Raw genomic sequence first — 18,929 nt, forward strand, 5'->3', positions numbered from 1 at the left:
ATTTGACATATTTAAAAATATAATGTTATTTAATACTTATGACTGATTGCATTATTTTAGCTTTGAAAAGCTAAAATTATGTAATCAGTAACATGTATTATTTTGTTATAGTGATTTTGATACATAGGGTAAAGCCTAAACACAGCATATGCACCTGCTAAATTTAATAGCAATTTTCATTTGATAATGTGTTGCGCTCTACGTTCTGCACATTATCAGTCTTGAACCATTCGGGTCCAGTCGGGACATTAAGCAGAACTTTCTGAGCCGATTGGGGGAAGCGACGCCTAGTGCCCACCTACCAAAGATTGTTTTTAGCCAATCACAGTATCAAATGAAAATGTTGCAAGCAGCATGGGGCCATGAGAAACCACAACAATATATGCTGGTCAAGGAACTTATTGCTGTTCTTCTTTTAAAGATGAAATTGTGGATCCTGACAAAACACATGTGATAGCAGCAGCTATGCATGTGTCCTCCTGTGCTGCCATGTATATTTTGGGTCAGCTTTGGGCTTGGTACCTTTTACTTTCATCACAGCTGTATGTCCCGCCTTAAAACATAATGCTGTAGTGTGATTGGCCCAAACCATTTCGATTTGGACTCGAGCGGTTGAGGCGGGAGCAGGACAATATGGATTCTCGCAAGCTGAATTACACGAAAATTCACCTTGCAGGCAAGGTTAAAATGTGTAGTTGCATACTTTCAGTAGTCTGATGTCAGTGTGCATGACTAGGTGGGGGAGGGGAAACACTACATACTCTTTGTATAGGTGGAGAAAACTCCAGTTACTTTCTCCTGTTCCATTGGAACAATCTGAAAATATTGCTAGTTTTGAACTTGTTAAACCTTCAAAAGGCCCATGATCTTGAATGTACTGTATGGCTACACAGATACTAGTTAGCATGTCTTTATGCTTCTTAATTCAACAAATAAGAGATGATTGTTGAGAAACCTACTTGATAGCTTCACACATGTCCAGGCCCATTTTAACACAGTTCTTAGCATGCTTAGGCAGCGATACTGGCAGGCCCGACACACAGTAGTAGCAGTCTCCCAGGATTTTGATTCTCATGCATTCATTCTCCTGTAAACATTAGAAGAAGGGAGTCACCCCAAAAGATTGTTATGAAACCAGGCAACTAAAAGGGCAGCAAAAGGTATATAAATATACTGCTCAGTACAGTAAGTCACTTTTGTGCAAAACCCCTGCTTTCTTTTCACATCTTAATGCCTGTATCTAAAACAGGGAACTTCCTGTCCCAAACTTAATTACAGTACTCATTAGATCATAGCAGCTGGGAGCTACAATGTTTTATGGCTCAAGCTAAACTAATCTTAGTTTAAAAAAAACACTGGCATTCAAGCGAAGAGTTTAACTCTGTAACAACCGTCTATTTATGTCAGAACAAATAAAATACCAAATGTAACCTTACCTTGGCAATTTGGTCAAACTTGCCAAACAGTTCATTGAGCATATGTACAAGCTCTTTAGGGGAACAGTCACTGGCCAAGCGAGTGAAGCCAACAATGTCTGCGTACAGGATACTGAAAAGAAAAAGAAAAAAAACAGTAAAATAATTGTACCTTTCCTTAGATTAAAATCTTTTGTATTTACAACATATATATTCATAAAATCATTGTTCATGCCATCAAAAAACTACATTTGGTTTTGCATTTTGTCAACTTACAACAACAAACTTTGATGTGTTTTATTCAGATTTTTGTGTGATTGACGAAAACAGTGCGGTGCATGATTGAGAAGAGGAAGAAAAGGGATGCACGATTTTCAAAATGACGTAAAATTAAAATCTAAAAAGATGAATATTTGATTTTATCCCCTTCACCTTTATACCCCTAAATAAAGCAAAATGCAACCAACTGCATTAAGAAGTCACCTAATTAGCAAATAAAGTCTAATATCTGCAATTTCATCTTATTATATGTACAGCTGTTTTGTGAAGGACTCAGAGATTTATTAGACAACATCAGTGAACAAACAGAATTATAAAGATGAAGGAATGCAGCAGACATGGCATGGATGATGTTGCAGAGAAGGATTAGGTTATAAAACAAAATCTTTGACATCTGACAGAGCTCTTTCAATTTTCAGATGGTAGATTGAACAGAGTCTGGGAGAACAGTGAATGTACCAAGGCATGACTGTTCACCAAAGAGACGTGTTAACACTTATGTGCAGGCTAAAGCATCTTTCTATTAGAGACAACAACAGTCCCAGCCACATAACTAAAGTATGCTCAAAAATGATTGGGGCCAAAATGGCAAAACCATTTCAGGATGAAGGCTGAATGCATCACTAACCAAAAATAAATGCCTGGTTTTAAACCACCGCATCAGATCCTTTATTGTATTCACTCATTTTTCATTGCTTTTTTATTAAAAATGTATGCTTTGTTCACAAAAATGCGGCAGGCCAGTTTTTCTGGCACTTTATTCTTATATTTATAATTCTTGTAAGAATATAATGTCTGTATTTCCCTTACTAGATTTCACACAGACTGGGTGGCTGTAAACCAATTGGTCTAAAAGAGATTAATGAAGTTCTCTTCACCTGACTTAACCTAACCTAAACTAACAGGCTAAGCAAAGTCAGCATTACTCAGAAGAAGAGCAATATAACCTTGAAGGAGCTGCAGAGATCCACAGGTTAGAAGTAGAATTTGTGGACAGGATAGCTATTGAAGGTCACAAATTTGGCATTTATGTAAGAGTGGCAGGAGGAGAGTCATTGCTGATTGAGAGCCCATTTGAAGTTTGCCACAAGCCATGCAGGAAACATAGCAAGCATGCAAGCACATCTACTTTGATCAGATAAGACCCTACATGCAAAATGCAATGTGTGGTGAAAACAAGTTAACAATTAAGTGTGCAATAAACTAGATGACATGAATGACAACTATGTTTTTATTGGGTTATTTTGTCTACCCCAGAACTGAGGCTATTCTTCAGTTCCCCCATTATGCCACTGAGCCAATGTCACCAGCATGGGTTGTGACACAAGGTAAGTAGTTGCAGACAAAGACACCTAGCTCACTCTCCCAATAACCTCCAGTGAACCAGATTTGTGATTCACTGCAAAGACTGTCTGCCTCAGTGCTGAATCACAGACTTTGCACATTTTCAGCTTCCTGTCAGCAAACCTCAGAGGGAAAGTGAAAATATTTTTGACCTTTCAGGGATCCCAACACCACAAGGGAAAGCAACTTGCCATTAATGTAACTGGCCTCGGCGGGAATCATAGCAGTTATTCTGCATTTTGCTTTGATTTGATTTAAGCTTGAGATCCAGACAAAAAGACCTGTACGTAATGATTTTCTTTCAGTATAAAAATATTACCGTCAACCCAAATTCATGCCATACCAACTTCATTTCTAAAACGCTACAAAACAACCACAGCTGAAACATAACTAAATATATAAACATTTGTTTAAAAAAAACATATATGCCAAAAAACAATAACAATAAAAGATTAAACCACAGGGAAACCAAAGAAACCAAGGAAAATCAAACAAACAAGGTCAAACTAGGTCTTGCTGAGGTTGAAATCCAAAGAATAAAAATGGGGTTTGGGATGAGTGTTAAAAGTAAACAGTAAAGGAGTCTCTCTAATGAGCAGAGGCAGGTTAATCCACAGCTCAGCCACAACAGTAGGAAAGACCCTGCCCCCTCTGAGCTTCCTGCTGCATCTTGGTACCTGCAGGAGCTGCTGTTCGGTCAAACCGAGGGACAGAAATAGTAAGTAGGGATGAAGAAGCTCTAGATCATTCAGACATTACAAAAAGTAAAATAAGAATTTAAAAATGAACTCTAAAACGCACAGGCAGCCGGTGGAGTGAGGCCAAAAAAGGGGCTGTGTTCAGTTTAATGAGGAGCAGTTAAAAGACATGCGGCAGCGTTTTGAACCAGCTGCAGAAAACTGAGCAGCGACTGACTCACTCCATAAAATGCATTACAGTAATCTGAACGGGACAGAATTTAAAAGTTGACCACTGTTCCAAAGAGCTGCTTTTTGCTCACCTGCTTAAATGAAAAAAGCTGGCCTTTACCACTGCTCTAACTTGGCTGTCTAAATCAAAATCACTGTTTAGGTTAAAACTGAAATTGGTTAAATTTGTTTTAGAATATGCTGTCAGGGGTCCCAAACCAACAGTGGTGCAGTGACAGGCCACACTAATGCAAATGCAACATACTGTATATATTCTACAATAATGTCCCAAGATTTGTATGTATGGTGCTGAATGAACTAAACATGCAATAAAGCACCCCCCCCCCCAGGTGGTAGATGATTAAGATACTCTTGAGCCTGGCTTGACTGGAAATGACCCTGTGCTGAAATGCAGAGGACCACAGATGCTGCACAATGTTGACTTTTTCCACAGCTTGACTAAAAATGGACAGGTGCTTTATGAGTCTGCCAACACAGCTAATCACAGCTCTGACCGAGGTAATTACAGGGAAAGAGCAAGGTATCCAGTCTGTCAGTCAACACCCTTTTACTGTGGCCTTAAATGAACAAAGAAGAAGAAATCAAAGACCTAACACTGCTTGCTCATTAAAGACTTAAAGAGAATAAACTATAAACGCGTTTTCTATCTTTTTTAAAAACATAATATGCTTTTATTTTCATTTCCCTCTTACTTTATCCAGATGGAAAAGTGTTCAAAACATACTTGGGTTTCTCTAGGCAAAAGCTTTGTTGAAACAAATTAACTGGTAAGCCATCTGTCAAAGTTCACTTTAGTTTGCCCTAATATCTGTCAGCACTTACTGAATTATGAAAGCCCTTATACCGCAAATCTGTATCTGGGTCAATGCACCAAAAAAAAAAGACATACTTATCTCTAGTTTTATGAAAACTTGTCAGGGAAAGCTGCTTTTGATGTGATTTTCTTTTCTGGGTCTTGCATGCTATAAACTATAAATGCTATGATTTGTGAAACATCTGTTTTCAAAAGGGCTTAACACCTGATCAAAAAAACACGAGATTGTTCACTATTTAAAAGTAAATTGTTCAACCAAGAAAATGAATAGGTAAAATGGCAAGAATGATAGTCAACATTCATACATATTTAAAACACACTTGTTTTAAATACTTACCAAGGACCTTGCCTTGACTTCCATTCATTTTCATCCCTTTATATAGCTCTATATTGACCCTTGACACCTTAGTCCTAAACCTAACCGCTTTTAGTGTGTTAGTGGTCGTACCTGACATTCTCATGCCTCTTCACATAAAGGCTATGAAAGTTGTTATCCTTCACTAGTCGCTGCTGCTCATCTTTATCTTTACAGTCTTGCAACCGCTCCATTATTGCCAGTTTCATCTTCATGGAAATATAAACAGGGAGCACAGACTGCAGCAAGTTCTCCTGCAGACACACACAAAGAAGATCTGTTAAATAACTGTAATAAAGGCAAGCCAAGAAATTCTGCTTATTTGACTGTTGTGCTCAATCCAAATTGATGCATGGTCCAGCCCAAAATGGGGGGGAAACAAATAGCACTGTTTGTGCACCTTTATACAACACACTTTTTCCTGCCACTTAACTTTCCAAAAGTATGCTTGGACATAACACTGCAGAGCCAGCTTCTTTAGCAATGACCTTTTGTGTCCTCTCCTCCTTGTAGAGGGTGGCAATGAATATCTCCAGGACAAGAGATATTGTTCAACTAAATTAACTCGTTTTTGTTTGTTTGTTTTTTCTGGTCTCGTGGCCTTTATTGACAATAACAGACAGGAAACAATCAGAGGCATGCAGCAAAGTCCCAAGGTCAGGAAACGAACCAAGTGGCTGCATCAAAGAAAAGGCCCTCCATATCCAGAGTTTTTGTAGTTTGTTGGCTAATTAAGGTCAGATATAAAGAGACACATTTTTATGAAATGTGTAATCTCCTTTTATGTTACCAGGAGGGCAATAGGTTGCAAGCTCTGACTACATGGGATGAGTTTGGGATTGTACGATTTATCTACAATGTCTTTTCACATGAACAGTAACTGTGAATACATCTCGTTTGACGTCAACGGTAGTGAATGTGAAAACAAAAACATTGGATTCTTCTGATATACAGAGATGGAGTTGATAATGTACTACATGTAACTTTTAAGCCAACAGATTTTTTTTTTTTTCTAAATAATAAATATGCTTATTTCCTTAGCCAGCTAAGGAAATAAGAAAATGTTTCTTTGTAAAAGACTGCTAGTGATAAAAAGCTTAAAAGACCAAATCAAAAGGTTTTCTTTCCAATATTTTCTATTTTGACAAGACAAAATACAGATTTATCACCTGGGTTTATGGGACATGTTGGTGTCTGAAGGATTCATCACACATCAGAGTTGAAAGGCATAATAAACAGAATCATATATCTTAGAACCGCACTTTGAATCGTCATTACTGCAAAGTCTTTATAAATAAACGTGCACTTGGCCCTAGAAAATTGTCATCTACAGGGGCTGAAACTTGAGTAAGCCAGTGTACAAAGAAGGACTCAACACTTCAGAACACCTGGAGGAAAATGCTCATCGTTTAAAGGGTTAAAGTTAAACTTTCTGAATGGAAATTATTATTTTTTTATTTGCCATGATTAGCTTCCTTAAATTCACAATATGACCTACAATAGTAAAGTTTGGAAAGCACCTTTCTTCAAAAAGTAGGAATTTATAAATGTGTTTTTAAGAAAACATAATTTTTTTATCTTTTTACTTGTACCTATTTTTCATATTTGTATAAGTTGATGGTTAAAGATGATTGAGTGCACGTCCATAAATTACCCAGATTTTCAAGCACTAAAAACTAGCGATCTCAGTGCTGTATTAGATGGTGTCATCCAAATGGAAATAAGTGAAGTATTTATTAAGCATTTTTCACAGACAAAGCAATCACAAAGCACTGTACAGAAGGCCAATAAAACAACAATAAAATTAAAATAAAATCACAATATAAATAAACATTCAGCAAAAAGCCTGTTTAAAATAGAAAAGTTTTAACTGTTTCTCAAAAGAGTCCACAGAGTCACCTAAACAAAGCTGCAGAGGTAGCCTGTGACACAGCATTGGTGCCACGGACTGAAAGGATTGATCCCCGTTTGTTTTTAATCTGGTACGTGGAACAACCAACAGAATCTGAGCTTCTGAACGAGGGGAATGAGCAGCGGCATGTTTTGTAAGAAGATTACATAAGTAATCTGAGTGCTGGTTGTTTAGCGCTCTATAAGTTAGTGTGAGAATTTTAAAGTGGATCCTGAACTCTACCGGCAGCCAGTGTAAGGAATATAAAATGGGGGTGATATGATCACGCTTTTAGGAATTAGGAGACAAAAGTCCGGCCCCAGCATTTTGTATGGTTTGGAGGCGTGAGAGTGAAGATTTATCTGACCCAAGAGAGCATTACGATACGCTAAGCGCGATGACACAAATGCATGAATTAATAATACTCTTAATCTAACATTGCTGTATTAAAAACCAGTCTAATATAAGTTTATCACCACAGGCCACACATGTCCTGCATACCATCTTCTCCCATATTAGGAAAAAGCAATGATGCAATCAGCCTTTAACAGTCATTCAACAGAAGCACACAGTGAAGTCGACTCTGTAAATTGATTTTAGACTTCCTAGCTGAAAGAAAACCGATGGGGTTTTATTCCTGCTGCACCGATCTGAGAATTGAAGTTTCTCATGGACGAGGGCTCAGTCCTTTCACTGAAGAAACCGTGGTATGCAAAAGTATGCATTCATATTTATTAATCACGCAAGCACAGGGCAGGGAAAAATAAAGCAGCATCAAAGAGCACAAATTCTTCAATGCAGCTGTATTTTGGACTTCATAAGAGCCCAAGGAAGGCATTTACATTTTATTTTATTCTTTTGTCAAGATGCAAGAAAACGACACAAGTAGCAGCCAAGCAACTCATGCAGTTTAACTTTTAGCTGGATTTAAGGCCTTCTGTATGCTCTGGTTTGACTGGTATATCATATCAGCTTATACTATTTCTAGAGCTATTAGCCTTCCAGCCAAGAATCTGATTATTCTAGACAGCAGAGCCAAAATAATAATATCAGACTTTTTGCCTGAGCGGTTAGTCGTGTCTGTTTTATGGAGTCTACACAACATTTATTCTAAAACACATCTTCCTTCACTTCACAAAAAGAGCTTCAGGTATAAAAACTGTGCTCTGAATCTTAAATAATACAGCTAATGTGACATATGTTACAGTGTCCTCTCGTGAACAAACAATAGTCTGCAGCCTGGCACTTTGTGTATTAAATGTAATTTATTATAGGGCAGTCGTCAAATCTGTTTGTTATGTAAAAATCCAGCTGTGTTTTGTTGGGTGCTATATTAATGTTGGGTGCAACGTATGTGACGCAATGCAGACAAAAAATAGGTAATTTTATATTAGTTAATCTGATATGATTCATTTGGTTCGTTAAACAAATCTCTCTTGTCATAAGCCAAACTTTATTTCATTGTAATACTATAACTGCCTTAAATTATATTTGCACATTTGCCAATGTAAACATTTTTCCATTGTTATTATTTATGCATTTTCTTAATTTGACATTCAATTAAATCAATTCAGTTTATTCATATAGCGCCAATTCACAACACCATTGAATCATACAGGCCGACTGGTTAAAAAGTTTTTTTTTTTTTCTTTTTTTTTTTTCCTTTTTTTAAAAAAAGTTTTCTACTGAAACCCAGCAGGCTGCATGGAGTCACTGACTTGCAGCATTCAGTCCTCCTAGAAGAGCGCATAGCGACAGTAGATAGTCGCTTGCATTGTGTCGTTGACTTTGCAGCAAAGGAAAACTCCCGTAACCTGGCAACCCCCTTTGAGATTGAATTTGCAATACTCAACAAAAAAATGTTTGAGTTAAAAGCAGAAATAACACAGAATACATTCTGTGTATGTTAGTGAGAGAGTCGATATGTAACTCAGTGAGTAGTTGTAAATGGTGATTATTTAAATAAAATAATTATTACTGTATGTATTTGCATCTATTATTTATTCATAGGGTTAGGGTTCATTCAAGTTATGTTGGATTAATGATTAAGTAAAATTATATCTCCATGGGACATCTTTTTTGTAACTGTGACCTGAGACTGCATGTCTAAATTTAACAACACTTACTTCATTAATTTAGCTGACAAAAAGGTGTTCCTTATTGTCAGAAAATCCTAAGGAGCTAAATCGCAACTTCTTAAAAAGACTGTCCCCTATTTTCCTGACAGATCGCAATATGTCCTGACACTGACTGAGAGGGTCACTGGGTCCGAGTTTCCTCCTTGGAGACATTTTCTAACTGGAGATGCAAGGAAAAAATAGGTCAAAAAAAATCATTGAATCCACAGGAAATTAGCTCATGAAAATATCAGTAATACCTTAATGGGCATAGAGAATATAGATGCACTATGATATAATTTATAATGTTATAACTAATGGTCAAAAGTATATTCCTAATACTTAGGATTCAAATGTAAACAGCTGACTCATTCCTTTCAGTGCTGTAATTCTACCGGTAGTGTATTCTTTATGTAAAACACAAATTAAAAGTCATAACAAATGACAAAACAATTTTAAAGGCCTCTCTCTGAAATCAAAACAAGTCTGCACAGATGTACCTGATTTAAGACATCACAGAAACATGTGATTTGAGAGGGATTTGTTAGCAGCAATGAAACCAATGCACCTCAAAATGAGAATCGCCACAGGCTTTTGCTTAGAAATGAAAAAACATCACAGTGATGACAATTACTGATAGGCGCTCTCTCTCTCTCTCCCCCATATATATATATATATATATATATATATATATATATATATATATATATATATATATATATATATATATATATATATATATATATATGTATGTATATATATATATATATATATATATATATATATATATATATATATATATATATATATATATATATATAGTTTTATTTCCTCACAGTGCTTGTTTTTTTTCAGTTAGATTTTTAGAATATGCAAAATGCAGGAAGGCTTTGCCATATACACACACTGCTGTATTATTGTGACCTGGTACACCCTCTTAAAAAATAAAAAACACTTAGGTGTTGAATAATTGTTGCTTACATAAGCAAAACTTTCAAGGGCTTTGGAAACATTACACAGGTATTCTCATGAAATGCTGCCTACTTCCCGGTCAAATGTAGCTATTCTGCCGAGTCTGCAACATAACATGAAGGTCAAGCGTTTTAGTTTTACTAACCTGTTGTCTCTTCTCGATCTCAAGCTTCACCCGCATGCTTAGGCACCTCAGAGTATCTTGGAAGGTCTGCCTTAACGTTTTTTCCATTAGAAACTTATAAAAGGCTCCGACTCCACAGCCACACAGAAACACCACTGCATTGGACAGGAGCTGTACGAAGAGACACAGCAACACATGGTAAAACTATAACTGAATCAGCTTTAGTGCACATCGACGTTACACACATAAACCATGCATTATGCTTTTAAATTTGCCCTTTATGAAGTGTTTAGATTAAGAAAATGCTGTACATCTATATTTGCAGGTGCATCTCAGTATGAACAGAACTACACTGAATGGTTAACTGGTGTAAGTATTTAGATTTGGTGGGTGAAATTCATATGTTATAGATTCATTACATGTAGAGTGATATATATCAAAAAATATTTTTTGTTCATTTTCATTCATACAGTTTATTGCTAATGAAAACACAAAATCCAGTCCCTCAGATCATTAGAATATTACATAAGACAGATAACAGTCAGTGACTACCTCTGGAAGGAGGCTAAGCCACCAAAGATCATTGCTAAGAGAAGCTGGCTGTTCATAAAGTACTTCATCTAAGCACATTCACTGAAAGTTGAATGGAAGGAGAAAGTGCAAAAGAAAAAAGTGCACCATCACCAGGGACAAAAGCAGCCTTGATAAGATTGAGAAGCTGTGACTATTGTGCGTGATTGACCGCCTGACCAATGGAGAGAATCTATGGGGTACTGTCAAAGGGAAGATGAGAGACTACAGAGCTGATAATGCAGTTCAGTCAAAGACTGCAATTAAAGCAACCTGGGCTTTCCTACCACCTCAGCAATGCCACCGGCTGATTTCCACCACACAGTTAATAATAAGTAAAAGGAATGCTGAACAAGTTTTGAGAACAAATACTGAACTGAACATTAAGATGCTTTCCAGAATGACATTTTTGCATTCAAATTCTATTTATTATTGCCTTACTGTGTAAAATAATAATTTGAATGGACTTTGGTTTCCCACTCCAAAAATAAACATTTAGAATATATCCGCCCGCATGTATTGAATTAAAAATATGACTGTGTCTTTTTAAACTGAACTATTGAAATATTTTGTTGACAATTAATTACTGAGATGCATCTGTTAAATCAGAGCAGCATGTTAGCATTACAAACCTCCATGATAGAGAATGCTCATTTTGAACAATAAATAATCCCAGACAGATAAGTAAGCTATGTATGAAGATCTTAAAACAGCGGTGTCACACTGTAGCCCTCGAGGGCCAATGTCCTGCAGCTTTTAGATGCATCTTCGTCTAAACACATCTGAGTCTGATATTAGCTCATCAGCAGATCTCTGTAGAGCTAATATACACAACAGACACCATGCGAGTGAGACAAATTACCCGTCTGATTCAAGTGTGTAGGGCAAGGGACACATGTAAAAGTTGCAGGACACTAGCCCTCGAAGATCTGAGTTCGAGACCACTGGTTTAACTGTTGCAGCATGTCTCTTGTCCAGTTGCTTTTACCTGATATGCAATGGCCTTTGGTGTGTTTGATGTGTCAGTTGCAAAGTACACTGTGAGGGCCAATATGTGAGACAGGGAGGTGATGACACTCAGTACCATAGCATGCCATAACTGGAATGGCAGCATGGTATAGACTGTGAAGATGATAAAGAGGAAGAAAGGCACCTGAAAAGAAGAAGAAGAAAAATCTCAGTGCTTTCAAACACTTTTTAAACGTTGTAAACGTCAGAACATGCACATGTCAGCATGATCCGGTTTGCTGAAATTGTAGCTGCGGAGGGACACAACTCAAACTTCAGTCCTTCTGAACTCTGCTCAAAAGGTGAGGTACCTGGTCCCAGGGTAAGATGATGCTGCCACTGAAGATGAAGGTGTAACCCAGGGTTAGATGAGTGACCCAGATAACCAGGCCCAGCCAGAGCCTCCATCGTTGTGAGAGAATCTCTGTGCACACCAGCAAAAATACAGCTAGGAAAACACACAGGCTGCAGCTCACCACACTCACAAAGGCACGATGGTCCTGTGCACTCTATGGCAACAATGGGAGAGAAAAACATAAACATGTGTTATACCATACCATAATCAAATTGTTACATCATATTTAGCTCATTAAATTTAGATCTTCAGACAGCTTTTCTGTACTTGGCTTTTCAAGCACACTCTTGCTTGCTGCACAAGCAATCCCTTTCATATCATTAACATGTGTTGGCTTTAACAGATAACCTCTGCTGCTTTAAGAAAACTGAATACAACTGTAAAACAAGCCCCGAACAATGGGATCTGATTTAACTCACAGATTTAAAATAATAACATTTTGAAACGTCGACCAAGAGAGGGAGACTTGAACATCAGCCAGGTTTTTACTGAGTAGACATGAAGATCTTCTGAGGCGATAACCTGCAGTAAAAATATCACAGTCTTCCCAACTGTGGTTTAGAAACAGTGTTACCTTAAAATTAACATTGGGTAGCACTCTCTTGTTTTCCACACTATGACATTTCTCAAACATATTTTCACATAGCCAAATTTGTCTTACTTTTAGAGGAGGTAAAGTGCAGCCAGCTGACTGACAGTATGTACCAACACCTACGATAGATTTCAAAGTTTTCAAAGATTTCAAATATTCTTTATTGTCACTGCGTGTTACCGTGGTGAAAATTCTTTTAGTACACTCCGACTAAGAGTACGCACACCAGACAATGAACAAAGTTTACAGTTGTTGTTGTTTTGTTTGTTTTTTACATTAAAGCATGCAATAGATTAAAAAAGATAAGATCAAAAGTTTGTATCAGAGTCCGAGGGCTTTGATATCAGCCCCTTTATGAGTGGTATGAGCCATGTTACATGGATTAGTTGTCCTTCATGAATTCCAAATAAATAGAGGTAATAAGGTGTTTTTTTGTGCAAGGATTTGAGGTTTCATTAACAGAAATGTGCATTTAGATATTCCTCAGAGAAGTGAGCAAAACAGGCGACGACAGTAAAGTGATTTTAACATATGATGGACTAGAACGCATTTGACGTTTGATGCATTGTAACATATGGTTGTAACCCCAATATGCTGTACGGCAACACTTTTTCTGGCTTTCCATTAAAATTGCTTTAAACCATAGGAACAGTATTACAGGAAATGTTATAGGTTTGCTAGCTCTTTGAACCTTCAGTATACCTTCAACAGCAGTAACCACTGCCTATTGCTGCTAAAAGAACATGCAAAGTTGGCTATTTGCTACAGTAAAATCCATAAAAGGCTACTAAAGGCCACCAAAACACAGCTGGATTTTGTCCAGATGCCTTATAATCACAAACTTCCATGTAGGTTTCTGGGATTTTACGTGGCTGACCAACACATGTGCTGGCACCTACCTCGAGCGGTCATTAGGCGAGGGGCGGGCTACGCCCTGGCCAGGTTGCCATTAAAACCAGGGTTAGGCGATTACGCCGACATGAACATCTGCTGATTAATGTGTTACGAATGCAAATGCATCCATGGGAGCATTACGTGTTTCTCCACATGATGTGAAAATGTCTCCGTGAGACTGAAAGCAAAGGTGGGAGTCGTAGCATCAGCAGGAGAGACAGCAAGGGGTTAAATAAGTGCTCCGCAGCGAGACAAACGCAGCTAGTCAGTCTTAATAGATCTCTGAGCGGAGAAGGCCATCCCTGCATTGTATGGCGAGCCTGCTGGTTACCATGGCAGCACTGGGAAAGGACGGTTCTTAACCAAACCCCGTCAGCACTCTGTGTCGTAATGAAGAAATTTGGAGGGGGCAGAGAAATTTCTGTTTTTCACCAGCAAAATCAAGTAAGAAATCACAAGTTCTGTTTTTTTTTTTAACATGCCAAGAAAGACATCAAAAGCAGAAAAAAACATTTCCTTTCCTGTTTTTTTTTCCGGAATTCTAATCATTACAATTTTTCCTTCAAAATTCCTGCCTCCTACGTTATTTTTTTTTTTTTTTACATCTAACCGATATCTTACGAGTAATTGTTACAAACGCATTGCATCAAAAACGGGTGTAAAAGCTGCAGTGGTGAATAATACAATAAGTGGTTTAAATCACACCTAAATCAAATCGAAATCTGAAAACTAAATCTCAAATCGCAACTAACTGACCAGTTTTTTTTTTTTTCCTCTCAACAAAATCAGTGAACATCAACGACCAATACCAAGTTTTGACCATTGACGTTCTACCACTGGTTGCCTTTCTATTGCATTCAACTTTTACAAGCTCCATTCCAACATTTCTTAACCCACGTTAGCTGTTATCCTGGCAACAAATGCACGGAACAACTCGCGTGTTCACAAGAGAGACATATAAGGTGAAAGAAAAAGAATCCCAAAAAAATATAGCTGCTGAAAAACAGAAGGAAGCTGACAGATTGATTGTCAGGGGATGGACCAAGGACCAAGAGAGTCTTTTGTGGATGAATGAAGATGTGCTGGCCCAGATCTTAATGGGTTGAGAAAGAGAATAAAGCAGAAGGACAAAAAAAACGCTGATGGTGTTTTTGTGCAAGAGCAGGAGAGAAAAACCGCAGCATGTTTATGCGCACGTGTGGAGCGTAAACATGAGGAATGGCGCTATTCTGTGGGACTGAAACAAGAGAAAAAGGGAGTGTGCCAAAAGGCCTGCAGCAAGACAATACTAGGAAGGCTAGGTTCATTTTTCCAACACGGGAAAGTAATATAATCTATGCTAACAGAAAAGGCCAGTTTAGTACGATGGGCTGGACCCGCTAAACTGCAGCTTGCTGCATGCCAAAATCAACAGTGTGTTCATGGTCAGCAGATCAGACACACAGAAGCCTGGATCATGACTGGCAGCAACATTCTTTTAGTTTTTTTGTTTGTGTAGTTTTGTAATTCTAGTTTTGACAGCTGCGGCTCAAGTAGAACATCATCTGAAAAGGCAGAGCCATCTGAAGGTGTTGCTGTCTTTTTTTAACTATTTGTTCTTCTAAGTGCGCGTTTACAGCCTGACAACTGCACTGAAAATGAGTATGTTTCAGTGCAGTCCTCTCCTACTTTCAGTTACATCATACACATCTCAGTCACATTACCCACCCACCGCACAGGTATGGTAGTTAAGGCAAGGCAAGGCAAGGCAAATTTATTTATATAGCACAATTCAGTACAGAGACAATGCAAAGTGCTTTACATGATTAAAATATAGGAAAATAAAACAGAATAAAAGCAAGTAGGAAGGAAGGAAAGCTATGAGGTATTTTTAAACATATGTACTGATAAAAGAGGCTAATTATATCTCCTATATCTTCCTTGGAAACAGATTAAATAAGCCCAGTACCTTCAATAAGAATACAGTCCCTTTAACAGGTCTACATTTCATTACAATTATAAACTTTAATGTATTTTATTATTAACATTATCTGGTAGACCAAGAATAGGCGTGAAGGGATCTGAAAAGTGTAGCTAACATTTCTAATCAGCCCCTCTGAGTCAATAATTTGCCATGCCTGCAGTGGTAGCTGCAAGTCCTTTGGGGTTTGTCGTCTTTGAGCAAAAAAGCTCAAACTTTGTCAGATGGGAATCTCCACCCTCCTACACTAGAAGGCCTTCATTAAAGATTGAGCCGGGCTTCATTTCCATCCATCTTCCCATCCTTTTGACTACCTTTCCTGTACCTGGTGTATGCCCTCACCACGATGCTGCTACTACAGCGTTTCCCTCCAGGACTGTTGTGCACAGGGTGATGTGCAGAGCCAGCGCCACACAAAGTATTGTTGTAAGTAAGCCATAAAAACTCAACCTGCAGTGAATAATTTCTTCCAGAGGTTTGATGCATCGCAGTGACGATAAACTGCAAACTTTCAACCGTAGTTTTTTTCTTACCACTTTTCAAACAAGGCCAGATGTGTGTGGGTGTGTGTGTGTGTGTGTGTGTGACTAAAAACTGTCCCGTAAATGTATTATACCACTTCATCATTTGATCTCTCCAGTTCCTTCAGAACAACCACATGCCCTGTAACTACATAGTTAAAAATCAGCCAGATCCTGAATAGTGTATGCAGGGTCTTGAATGGGGTCTCTGGGAATGTGTTAAGAAAGAATACAGTGTACTCCCTATTATGTGTAAAGAGGTGTGGGAGTGTTTTAAGTATGCAGAAAACTTCTGTTGGTGAGATAAAGACTAACCTAATACAATTCTTAAGATAATACTTGCAACACAAAACAGCAAGAAAGCTAGAAATTCTAATTTACTAGCTTTGAAGTACTGGTTCCGTTATTGGTTTTATTTTATTAGTATTAATATTCTTTATGCTTTCAGTGGAATATGCAATCATTGGAGTTGTTTCAGAATGTGCTGCTGCTTGTATGCTTCTGGCTGTTTGCTTTTCATGTTTATAAATAGTCCACTTATCAGGAAATGCAAATAGGAAGAGGTCAACGAGACTGAACCGAACACTTTTACATTATGGACCTAAAGCTTACAGGTCTACTGTTTTGTACACTGCTTGCAAAAATTTGTACGGCAGGCCAAGCACGTTATCTAAATAGTGTGGCGGATTTGTATCCAAAGCCATCCCATGCGCTTGCTTCGCCTGCAGCTAATGCTAAATTACATTGTAGCCGGATGTTATGTTTAGCGTATTGAGAATAGTCGGGTCTGTCTGTTAAATTTGTTACCAGTTTTTCAGGGTTATCTGACTTGCAGCATTGTAGTCGACGGTCTGCTGACACTTAAAGCTGCCAAAATAACAATAATGGGTCGAGCAGTATAATACCTATATGCACTAAGCAGCAACACAGCGTATGAACCGACATGCAACATCTTTCAAACTTCTACAATACCAGCTTCAAACAGGCAGTCTGAACTTAGCTTAAAACAAAGCTTAAAATGGCTTACAGGATCTCCGCTGCTCAGAACAGACAACAGTGACGATGCTGGGTGGTCTGTGTGTTTCAGCCTGACATATATGTTCACTTAAGAAATTCAAATACTGAAAAAGTTTTTGTTTTGTTTTTTTTGCTGCAAAATCTTTTGACTTGATGATTTAAAATATGGAATTCAGGAAAATTAAAATAGACAAAAGGAGGCTTTAGTTTTGAGCTTATTTTTATCCAACCGTAACGACAGTTTGACTAACCTAACAGTCATGTAGCTTGAGAGAACCCACGCATGCACAGAGAGAACGTCTCGTTATTATACAACATACATGCAAATTGTCTGACCATGGTTTTATATATTTAGAAATGTAATGAACTACTTTTTGCCACTAGAAAAAAAAAGGTTAATAAACATAGCAATGCCTCCCATATGTTTATTTATTTTGATAAATAAATAATAAACTTCATGGAGACTATTCATCCAGAGAAAGTTAAGGGTGACCAAGACTTTGCATCTTATATAAAAGACATAGTTATATGTCTTTTTAAATAGAATTTAACAACTAATTGCTTACTTAGAAAAATCAACAGGTGAAATACTAATATTTCACAAAATACTTCTTCAGTATATGCAGAAATTCATAAAATCATATGATGTAAATCCTTTTCCTGCATAAGAGGCCAGTGAATGTGACAATATCCATATGACAAACTAACAGGGATGGATGGATTTTCTTCTTTTTTTGTTCCTGAAAATATGATTTTCTCATCTAACTACAAAACCCTAAATGAAAACTCACCAGCTTAAAGGCAAAGAAGAGGATGAGGAAAATTACACAGCAGAGTATGGAGAGGCCCAGCAGCAGCGCCAGTGGCTGGTACTGGCTGATGCAGGAGAATCTGCGGTACAGCGCCTCATTTTTGAGCTCCTGGTTATTCAGCAGGTACTTTCCTTTGGCTGGCATGGCTCACACTTCCTACACAGGCAAAGTGGGTGTTAACAAGGAGGCAAGGAGAGCAGAAGTGTGTGTCTCCACAGCTTCCTTTGAGTAAGCACAAGAGTTTGTTAAAAAGGAAGCAAAAATAAAACACATCACCAACCTTTATTCGGTAGGAGCGTGGTGCTAGCTCCTGACAATCAAGTGAAACTTGTGTCTATCCTTTGTCTTGGCATCCTGATTGTTTTTGTTGTCTGTCACAGCTTTGTTGTAGCTCCCTCCAGTAGTTGTTGCCTCCGTTTCTCTCTCTTTGTCACTCCTCCCTGTTGCTATAGTCTTTTTTTTTGTGTCTTTTATCCTCTGTCTGGTGTTGGCAAGCAAACGTGCCTCATCCTTTGCCAACTACTGTGCGTTGCTCCCGTCAGTGGGTTTGAGTAATAAAGCCCGGGGCTTGGAGACACAAAGGAGAGGAGGGAAGATGAAGCGAAAGGAGGGAGGAGGGTATGAGGGAAGAAAACAGGAGACGATGAAGAGTGCAAGAAAGATCAACAAAGATCTGACGAGGATTTAGGATGTAACGGAGCGGATAGGTTCGCAGTTCCAGTCCTCACAGGCCCCTGGAAGGAAAAGGAAAAAAAAGGAACAATGTTTTAAAAAGAGTTTTAACTTTATAGATCTGTATCTACTTTTCTAGGAAAATACTTATCAGAGTTGTATGTCATTAGTTAAATTGGTATTTATTGCAAAACAGTTTATTTGACTGCTAAAAGTCTGGTTTAAGGACCCTCCACTGTACGAAAACAGCCCTGGTCAGCTGTTTATGACCTGAAATCAGCCTGAACA

At 37.9% G+C, this 18,929-nt stretch overlaps 1 protein-coding gene across 3 annotated transcripts in view; it reads right to left on the reverse strand.

Annotated features, from left to right (window-relative positions):
* The window catches only part of adcy7 (adenylate cyclase 7), an 80,051-nt gene that overhangs the window by 26,808 nt on the left and 34,314 nt on the right, over window positions 1–18,929 (reverse strand). For 2 of the 3 annotated variants that reach the window (XM_012880198.3, XM_012880199.3), the window contains exons 2-9: window positions 18,250–18,703; window positions 17,949–18,125; window positions 12,130–12,327; window positions 11,799–11,963; window positions 10,262–10,411; window positions 5,230–5,390; window positions 1,437–1,548; window positions 960–1,087 (exon numbers count right to left, since the gene is read on the reverse strand). In XM_012880198.3, the coding sequence (XP_012735652.2) occupies window positions 960–1,087; window positions 1,437–1,548; window positions 5,230–5,390; window positions 10,262–10,411; window positions 11,799–11,963; window positions 12,130–12,327; window positions 17,949–18,113 (1,079 nt within the window). In that variant the 5' untranslated portion in view covers window positions 18,114–18,125; window positions 18,250–18,703. Of the gene's footprint in view, window positions 1–959; window positions 1,088–1,436; window positions 1,549–5,229; window positions 5,391–10,261; window positions 10,412–11,798; window positions 11,964–12,129; window positions 12,328–17,948; window positions 18,126–18,249; window positions 18,704–18,929 lie in introns of those variants that run through there. The other variant, XM_036136052.1, reaches the window with a different exon arrangement.

The sequence above is a fragment of the Fundulus heteroclitus genome, chromosome 4 (assembly GCF_011125445.2).
Source record: "Fundulus heteroclitus isolate FHET01 chromosome 4, MU-UCD_Fhet_4.1, whole genome shotgun sequence".
Lineage (NCBI taxonomy): Eukaryota > Metazoa > Chordata > Actinopteri > Cyprinodontiformes > Fundulidae > Fundulus > Fundulus heteroclitus.